Source organism: Papilio polytes, unplaced genomic scaffold (genome assembly GCF_000836215.1).
Source record: "Papilio polytes unplaced genomic scaffold, Ppol_1.0 DF821289.1, whole genome shotgun sequence".
Taxonomy (NCBI): Eukaryota; Metazoa; Arthropoda; class Insecta; order Lepidoptera; family Papilionidae; genus Papilio; species Papilio polytes.
In genome coordinates this window covers 380,382-389,882 of record NW_013527915.1, presented here as the reverse complement: position 1 = coordinate 389,882, position 9,501 = coordinate 380,382, and the positions used below count along the sequence as shown (strand labels likewise).

The following is a 9,501-nucleotide window of genomic DNA, read 5'->3' as shown; positions in this document are numbered from 1 at the left end:
GATACACGTAGTCTTCTTTTTCATACGTTGAATATAAGCAGCAAAAATGTTATCAATATTCACAAACTCTAAAATTTTGTGGGGGCTATGGCAGATCGTGTGCTATTGCTCGTCGCGGACGTCGTTGCCTCTGGTGCTGGCGGTGGTGATAGTTTACCTAGCGTCACGGCTCTCGACCCTGCTTCGGGAAATGCGCAAGCTGCCACCGGGCCCTTGGGGACCTCCCGTCGTCGGGTACCTTCCCTTCCTTGGTGTGCGTCACAAGACGTTCCTGGAGCTTGCGAGAAGCTACGGTGCGTTGTTCTCGGCTCGACTGGGCAACCAACTGACGGTCGTCCTCAGCGACTACAAACTCATCAGGGAAGCATTCCGCCGTGAAGAGTTCACCGGCCGCCCCAGTACACCTCTCATGCATACTTTAGATGGTCTAGGTAAGTTTTCCTCAGATTTGCTTTATATGAAATAAAAATTAAAATAACTCAATGTGTATTGACCAATTTAAATTAGATTAAAAATATTCAAAAAAGAAATATATGTAGAAAATATACATATATAGAAAAAAAATGTAATTAATCAAATATCAATTTTATGAACAAAATGATAAGAACGCTAAGTGTTCCCATCTCTTCCGATACTATCCACAGCACGCAGTGTTTATAAACGGTTCGTTCTGTGCAGGAATCATCAATAGCGAAGGCCGCTTGTGGAAAAACCAACGCCGGTTCCTACACGAAAAGCTTCGCGAATTCGGAATGTCCTATATGGGCAATGGCAAGAAAATCATGGAAAGTAGAATTAAGGTTAGTATGTGAGACAAATAAAAGTGAAAATTTTATACTCATATTTAAATGAAGAGTTAACGGTTCTTAACAGTTACATTAATTAATTTGTTTTAATTCGCAGGGTGAAGTTTACGAGCTGATAACTAACTTGCAACGCACTGAAGGCGCGCCCGTAGACGCAAACCCGTTGCTCGCTTTGGGCGTATCGAATGTAATTTGCGGTATCACGATGTCCGTACGCTTCAGTCACGGCGATTTACGCTTCGAGAGGTTAAACCATCTCATTGAAGAGGGCATGCGGCTATTCGGCGAAATACATTACGGAGAATATATACCATTATACAATGTAAGTATTTATTTTGTTTTATTTATTTTTTCTATTTTATTACTTAAATTTGTATATACATCATTCTGGTTTTAATACATTTTTTAATCATTGATTTTCTTTTTAGTATCTACCCGGTAAGGCACTTGCGCAAGAGAAAGTTGCCAGAAATCGTGAAGAAATGTTTGCTTTTTATCAAAATCTAATAGATGAGCATCGCGACACACTCGATCTTGATAACGCCAGAGATCTTATCGATGTTTATCTTATCGAAATTGAAAAAGCGAAGATTGAAGGCAGAGAAGGAGAACTATTTGAAGGCAGAGATCATGGTATGTAAACAACAACTTTTAAAATCTATTTCGCAGTGATTTTTATTTCTTTTTCTTATCATAGTGATTCTTCATAGCTTAGTTATTTTTTATTAAACCGGAGTTTTCTGCAAAATAACATTGTATTTTCTTTACAGAATTACAAATCAAACAAATCCTAAGTGACCTGTTTTCTGCTGGTATGGAAACGATTAAATCGTCGCTGCTGTGGATGATTGTCTTCATGCTTAGAAATCCAGATGTCAAGAGACGAGTACAAGAGGAATTGGACAGCGTTATCGGGTGCGACAGAATTCTTACAGTTGAAGATATGCCAGACCTTGTATATACTGAATCAACAATCTTGGAAACGTTGCGCATGTCGAGCATCGTACCTCTCGCGACAACACACTCGCCAACAAAGTAAGTATTTGACAACAAAATAATCTTATAGTTATGTGTTTTATCTAATACATTTACAAGATTACTAAATTAAGATTTTGTTATCAGGGACGTCCACCTCAACGGCTACAGGATCCCGGCAGGCTCTCAAGTCGTTCCCCTTATCAACTGCGTGCACATGGACCCCAACCTCTGGGACGAACCGAACAAATTTGATCCAAGCAGATTCATTGACGAAGCGGGTAGGATCAAACGGCCGGAGTTCTTCATGCCTTTTGGAGTAGGTCGTCGCATGTGTTTAGGTGACGTTCTCGCTCGCATGGAGATGTTCATGTTCTTTGCTACCATCATGCACCAGTTTGACATTGAAATGGAAGCAGGAGCGGCGCCTCCTTCCTTAGAAGGTACGGTCGGAGCAACAATTTCACCGCAATCGTTCCGCGTGAGATTCCTGCCACGCCTGTTAATCCCGGCGAATCTTACGCCCGACCATCCCCATTTGCGCCATGTCGGAGCTCACTAGGATAGCTCCTATTGCCGCCATGGGCGTACCTAGGATATTAACTAGATAAGCTATCTATAATATAGACGCTACAATATTACTATCACGCACCATCTCGATGTTATATTACAGCGCTTCAGAAATTGCGAAGTCTTAGCAACAACCTAGTTACGCTCATGTTTGCCACAAAACCCACGTACCCACCAGTATTCAATGATCACTCGTTTTAGAGCGTATCGATGACAATTAAATTAAGTCTTTTATTATATAAGTGATGATATCGCGGGAGCGATAGTCGAGGCTGTGCATAAAGTGTTCAATTACATGTAGACCGACCTTTTATTTTAGTTTATACAGTAAATTCCCATCGTTGAGATTATGAATTCGTATGACTGCAGTATTATAAGTTTGCGATCTGTGAGAACGGTTTCTATCGCATGCATTGTATGGAACAGTTAAATAAAGATTATTTGATTTATCGAAGTCTTAAACTCTAGTTTCCTATACCAAAATAATTGTTTAATCTAGATCATTATTTATTAATAGGTACGTACCATTTGTGTGAGTGTTTCAGTTGAATGTGATCTCAGATTGCGTTGCATATGATTTTGTATTTGTTAAGATTTCAACGTGTTCATCTTTTTGTATAATTTTAATATATTTTGTACCTATCATGCGTAACATACGTAGTTACATTCCATGGTAGCGTAGCACCAGCGACTAGTCTAAGAGCGGCAGTTAATGTCTCTGTAAGTTCGATATTGTTATTTCCTCGTAACTCGAATGACTCATTAAATTGTTTTCGAAACACAATTTCTTAGCAACAAAGTTGCATATGAAAGGAAAATGTACAATTGTAACTAAATGCAGTTTACTATTACTCCGCCCGATACAATAAAAGTACCATTTATATTGTTAGGCTTTGTAAATAATGCTTAATTTTAAGTGATTCTAAATGTAATTTTTTTAAAATATAAACAATGAAATTATTCATAATATACAATTATTTTCAATGAAACCTACTCCTCTTCCTTACAAAAAATAAAATAAAAAGCGAAAGCTTCAATAAAAAATACAACATTTTAAAAATCGATTATATTTATTAAGATCGACACAACTACAAATATTAAATGCATTGCTTTATGCTTAGTACACTTTTGTTGACGACTGTACTATTAAAGCGGTACACAAACATACAACGTCTTAGGCGGTGTCATGGTGACACCGACTGTACCTTGCATTTCCACTTCAGTGGGTGGACCATCGACTAATTGTACACGCATGTGTCGGAACAAACGTGTTATCAATCCACACGACATCATCCGAGAAAGCTCATCTCCAGGGCACATTCGCTTTCCTGGAATTAAAAAATAAAACAAAAATCAACAATACTCATATTATACGTAAGCGGTAATCGAATTACATAATATCCATAGTAAGAGAACAAAAACATTGAATAAGTAAAGATACTAAAGTACAGACATCGACAGATGTCTTAGCGACCGTGATTAAAGTACGAATCAATAAAGAACCTACATTCCTAACTAACATAACAAAGGTGAGTCATGCAGTTATAAAAATAATCTAAACACTGTCATGCACGTCACCTATTAATTGTGATCAACAATAAAAGGAATAACTTAAAGATATAGTCATATTCAAGTTAGCCTGGTGATCCATCACACAGGGCGCGACCCTATTTTGGACACAAGTCCCCTACCCAAGGGGAAATTAATAAAGTTATTTTTATTTATTTAATTCAATTTATTAACGTGGCTTTTAAAAATCTCTATTATCAATAAATAACCTAAGTATATTTTTTTTCATTTACCCGGGCGAAGCTTGTAGCAGTATCTTCTCAAATATGTAAAATGTTTATTTACTTTCCTTGTGTGTCAAATGTGAAAGGAAGACCAAAAAGAAAGCGTGCTTAACAAAACGTAATTCGCTATAGAGGCTTAATCACGATTAGAGTACACGGTGTAAGTTAATAGAAAATAGGCCTAATAACTTCCGTACGGTTGCAAAAAAATTTATATCGCTTACTTAGTTATGCAATGAGAAGTAAAAGTTTTAGAGAACGTCAGCATATACGAGTTAAATTATAAGCCTACGTTCGTTTTGCAACCTCAACAATTCATCTTTTAATGTTCGAATTGTTCGTTATTTCTGCTTCGTAGAAAGACACATGTTAGAAATATCGTTAACTTAACACTTAGTTCTTTTAGAATTAATTTGAACAACTTTTTTAGTATTACTCACTTACTAGCGATTGTTATCAAAACACAAATATCCACATTAAAGTGCATTTAGACCAATCTTGACAACACAGGATTCATGGTAAAACGTACTCTCAAACAAAAAATAGTTTAACAAAAATTGTTCAATTATAATAAATATTAATGTGATAGTGAATAGTATCGTAATTAGTACGACTTCAAACAGAAAATTAAAATATGCACGATTGTTAATTAGGACTCATATCTTAAACAAGATAAAAATATACGAAAATTAGGGAAATAAAAAAAAAACCTGTTTGAAAAGGTATGAATTGTTGCGGCTTCAATAAATTCCCATCTGCATCCAAAAATCGACTGGGCTTAAACTCCTCGGGATCCTCCCAAACGTCAGGATCCATGTGCATCGCCCACTGCAGCGGCATTACCATTGTGCCTTTGGGAATCCTGTAGTCACCTAAATACGTATCCTGAAATGACCAACAACATTTACTGCTGCACTGATAGTTGGCGCTAAGTAGAAATGTACACTAAGGTTCAGAGTTAAGAAGCAGAAGTTAAAAAAAAATTACTTCAATACATCCATGAGGAATGCCAACTGGAACTATAGATCGAATGCGCTGAGTCTCACAAATGGCCGCCATTAATCGAGGTAACTTTGTATAATCGCAATCATTATCATCAATTAAAACGGTCTGGATCTCACGACGTACCGTCTCCTGCAATAGTGTTGTCACAATAGTATATGAATAGGCTGAGAAATTAATTTGCATATTTAATTGAAAATAAAGCGCTTAGGTGACAAGCGTAGGTACATAAAGGTCTGTACCTGTTCTTCCGGGTGCAGAGCCATATACAACAAAAACCAGGCGAGAGTAGTCGACGTGGTATCAAGGCCTGCCCCGAACATGTCCGCGAGCAGATAAAACATCTGTTCATCTGTCATGTACTTTGCAGTCTCATCGCCGCTGTCGAACCGTTTCTTTTGTTCCAAGAGGAAATTGTCAAGAATACATTCACCATCTGTCGGTATAAGAATTTCGGGATCGAAGTAATGTTCCTCCGTTTCTGATACATGTTTGCTGTATTTTATACATTTTATAAAGCCTTTAGGATGCTGGTTGAAAAGATTTTCATGTAACGGATATTTAGCACCTTCAGGAGCTTCAAGTTTTAATACTTTGCGTCGCTTTTCAACAATAGCAGCGTAGAGAGAGTGAGTTTGTGCCTGACCACGTGTTAGTATGCTCATCGTTTTTTGAATTGACCGTGAAAAGAATCTAAAATACGGAATAATAATAAATAGAGAAATAAAATTCATAATCCTAACTAAAGTAGATTGAGTTTCAATGTAAACGTACCGAATGAAAGGCAAAAAGTTAACAACCCCAGCAACGCCCATTTCATGACTACCTTCTTCTTGTATTTGTCTGAACCATTTCCATGTTTTGTCATCAGAAGGATATTTGTAACCAAATATAATTTCATTTACGACGTTTCCCAGTGAGTTTGCTAGCATCGATGTTAGATCAATAGGGGCCCCAGAGGCTTCTTTGACGTTCTAAAATTTAAATCAGATTTATATCACCAGGAATCAAATGTAAATTTAATGTAAAATATTGCTAAATAAGCATCGAACGGCAGTGACGGCTGCGCTGTAGGCAAGCGCATTATAAAAACAAAAGTGGGGATCGTGTTTTTTTCTGCTTCGAGTCTCGGTAACATTTGTCAGTGCCATTAAAGGTCACTTTCAAGAAATAATGTAGGTTTTTGTCACTAGTAAAAACACCAAAGCTAAGACTTTGCGTATTGCGTAAAATATACATTAATTTATAATACACTAGCTATCGCTTGCGACACCATCCGCTAGGAATTAAATAAAAAGTTAGTAGCTTATGTGTTCTTCCAGACTGTCCTCTACGTCTTTGCCTAATTTCATCAGGATCCGTTCCGCTGTGTATGCTACAAACTCTTCCAAAGAGCTATTCCTGCATCCAGCCATCTAAACTTTCGCATTTATAACATTACTAAGATAGTGAAAAGTAAGACTATTGAAATGAAATAAAAAGTGATCTATTACACCAGGCTCATATTCATAGGAATTAATACGATACGATGCCTTAAATCAATTATTAACATCATTCATAAGTACTTGTAACAGTTCATTAACGCCGACTGCGATGCGTCTCTCCAATTTGTCGCGGGACACACTGTGTTTGCTCATCCCGAAGCTTTTCAGCCACATCGTCACCAGTTTGCGTTGATCCTTCCATAATCCACCCTCAGCACAAATTATACCTTAAAATAGGACAGAACAGTTACCGTGCAGCGTATTTATAAATTCTTATTATACTATTGAATGAACTGGTTTTTGATCGTAATAACAATAGCACCGAGGTCGCTTAAAAGAAAGAAAAAAATCTTTGTAATGTGCGGACAAGAAATGTTTTAGCTATTTTTATTATTGTTTTAGTATACATTAAAAAGTGCTAAGATATCTGATACATTTTGGTACTCACCATTTCCGTGCATGATACCATGAGTCAAATAAAGCGGAGCCCGTCCTGAGAAGGCATCCTTTGCGAAAGCTTCTCTTACTAATTTATGATCTGACAGCACTACCGTATACACGCTGCCCATTGATATTCCAAATATTGGGCCGAATTGTTTAGCGACCTTAGTCAAAGTCAGATGGGGCTGGTTTCCATCCATAAATGGCAAGAATCCCACGATCGGTAAACCCCAAGGACCAGGAGGCAAGCTGCGCCACTCCTTCATCTTCTTACAGATCCAAAATCCCAGTACGAAAGTAACTAGCCATAAAAATATGAAATCCATCGTATGCTGAAAAAAACACTGTTATTATTAGAGTAAGTAGCTAGTTAAAGCAAAATACGCGCTAGCCGTGGAGTTGTGGAAACTGTAGCCCTCTACTACTACTACTAAGTACTTAGTTATCACATAAATAACCAGTTTTAATTTTTTGTCAACTATCAACACAAATATCCTCCTTATTTGTTGATGTCATTCAGTAAACATTCCTAATTTTGATGACTAGGTATTGTCTACCTTGATATTAAAGGTTACGTTAGAACTTCTGAATCGAATGCGTTTATTTCTACAAAAATGTATTTAATAACCATGTTTCAGTTTTGTAAATAAAATTTATGCATTCAGCCTATATTTAGATTTATAAAAGAGCCGTTAGTTTCTAAGCTATTTTAATGCTATACCGTAATTGATAAAAAGATTATCACCCGTTATAAACATTGACCAAGATAAAATACTCGTTTATGTTCCGAATAAGGAACAAAACGTTTAAAAAGTAAATATTTACGTTCGTATAGGTATTCGCTCTAAGGCCTTATCTTTATCTAAGTTTTTATCGCTAGCGGATTAAAAATATTATATGCAATGTTACCGGCATCAGATAATACATATTTGCACCGAACTTACATGTTTTGGCTCTAAAATAACATTTGATTCGGCTGCTTTATAAAGTACATTATCTGCGTGTTCATTTTAAGTCAAGTACTGATAAATATACAAAAACATGCACGTAACATCTACTTGTATTTTAAACAAAAATGAAATTTTAATTCAACAATAATAAATGCATAAAACGCTGCTAGACAGTGTCGCTTCCGAACGTATATAATCTTTGACAGCACTACCAACATAAAAACTGACAGCGCACGTGATATCGCTCAAAAGTTAAGATATAATTGGGAAATAAGTTGATGTCGTTATTACTAGCATTAACTAATCACGATACGGGTTTTATTAATACACTAACCTGTTGTTTGTTCGCAGGTGGTATACGATCTTGAGAAGAATGATGTCACAGCGAGCAGCGAGTATAGAGGCGACGCAGAAGCGTTCGTTGCGGAGCTACCGGCACCTATCTGCGCACTCAGTCAACCGAAGGCAGTCGTCACGTGGCCCGCCGCTCGTCGACTGCTGCCCGCGCTCGAATTTCAGCTTGCTTCACCAAAATTTGTTATTCAATTGGGATTCGATTGATTCCTTTATTTTGAAGTAAAATTTAAATAGTTCTTCAAAAGATTTTACCTGCGATAGTGTTTCAAAAACATGCAGGTAAGTCAGGAGTTTTAAATAGTATAATAAATTGATTTTCTTTTTTAAACATTTCATGCTTATTTACATTTTTTATGTTAACATATGCATTAAGATTTATTTACTAAATCAAGATTTTTCTTAGTTTTTTTTCAGGTGTGAAAAGTTCAAATAAAACAAGGAAAATTCCATCTAAACTGTGTCCGCAATTGAGATACCTACTAAACTATTGTTTTTCCTTATTGTAAAAATGATGTAAAAAATTAAACGGTGTAAAATGAATGCATGTTCTGTGGAATTGATCTTTTTTTCTCGCATAAAGATCTCGAATGAATATCGCTATTACGCTATGCACACACGTTAAATGGCGGTCGGAGATAAACCCAGCCGTCCAGTCTCACTGCATTTAACGTTTAGCACTCATTTAAAATGTCAAAACAGTAAATAACAAAAATTGTTATCCAAGTCTTTGTCCGATTCGATCGATTCCACATTTCAACCTGCCTTCTACGAAAAAAATACAGGATGCGAAAGATTTGTGAGCTATTTCGCTGGCATAAAATTGTAATATTACTAACTTTTTGCCCCAGGACTTCGTCTGCGCTGAATTAAAAAAAATAGTAAACTATGTTCTACATTTGTGCCAAATTTTATTGAGAGGTATTAAACTGTTTTGGAGATCCTTATTAACTTAAGTATTCATCAGTCCAAAGTTTGCATTTATGATTTTATACTATTTTATACAACAGATAAACAAAGTAACATAAGTAAATAATATTACTGGTTACCTTTTGTTTTAACGCATTGTAATTTTATTTTCATTGCAATTGTTTATTGCAAATTTCCATATTAAAACCTTGACCTT

At 36.3% G+C, this 9,501-nt stretch overlaps 2 protein-coding genes across 2 annotated transcripts; one reads left to right on the top strand and one right to left on the bottom strand.

The window, feature by feature from the left end:
* The first annotated feature begins 6 nt into the window (after window positions 1-6).
* Window positions 7-3,294, top strand: LOC106109439 (cytochrome P450 18a1-like). Its single transcript, XM_013290941.1, has 6 exons — window positions 7-431; window positions 679-800; window positions 904-1,128; window positions 1,235-1,439; window positions 1,577-1,841; window positions 1,929-3,294. The coding sequence occupies exons 1-6, from the start codon at window positions 47-49 to the stop codon at window positions 2,341-2,343; spliced, it is 1,617 nt and encodes a 538-aa protein (XP_013146395.1). The 5' UTR covers window positions 7-46; the 3' UTR covers window positions 2,344-3,294.
* Window positions 3,295-3,403: 109 nt separating this feature from the next.
* Window positions 3,404-8,509, bottom strand: LOC106109434 (cytochrome P450 306a1). Its single transcript, XM_013290936.1, has 8 exons — window positions 8,356-8,509; window positions 7,079-7,403; window positions 6,712-6,857; window positions 5,921-6,120; window positions 5,389-5,839; window positions 5,132-5,278; window positions 4,855-5,029; window positions 3,404-3,679 (listed from the first exon to the last, which is right to left on the bottom strand). The coding sequence occupies exons 2-8, from the start codon at window positions 7,395-7,397 to the stop codon at window positions 3,498-3,500; spliced, it is 1,620 nt and encodes a 539-aa protein (XP_013146390.1). The 5' UTR covers window positions 7,398-7,403; window positions 8,356-8,509; the 3' UTR covers window positions 3,404-3,497.
* Between the last annotated feature and the right edge of the window lie 992 nt (window positions 8,510-9,501).

Bases quoted from the DNA above. Each gene is read 5' to 3' on its own strand.
- LOC106109439 (XM_013290941.1), top strand. From the start codon at position 47: ATGTTATCAATATTCACAAACTCTAAAATTTTGTGGGGGCTATGGCAG. The intron at 432-678 runs GTAAGTTTTCCT...CGTTCTGTGCAG, and splicing joins GCATACTTTAGATGGTCTAG to GAATCATCAATAGCGAAGGC. The intron at 1,842-1,928 runs GTAAGTATTTGA...TTTTGTTATCAG, and splicing joins ACAACACACTCGCCAACAAA to GGACGTCCACCTCAACGGCT.
- LOC106109434 (XM_013290936.1), bottom strand. From the start codon at position 7,397: ATGGATTTCATATTTTTATGGCTAGTTACTTTCGTACTGGGATTTTGG. The intron at 6,858-7,078 runs GTGAGTACCAAA...TCCTATTTTAAG, and splicing joins TGGTATCATGCACGGAAATG to GTATAATTTGTGCTGAGGGT. The intron at 5,840-5,920 runs GTACGTTTACAT...TCCGTATTTTAG, and splicing joins AACTTTTTGCCTTTCATTCG to ATTCTTTTCACGGTCAATTC.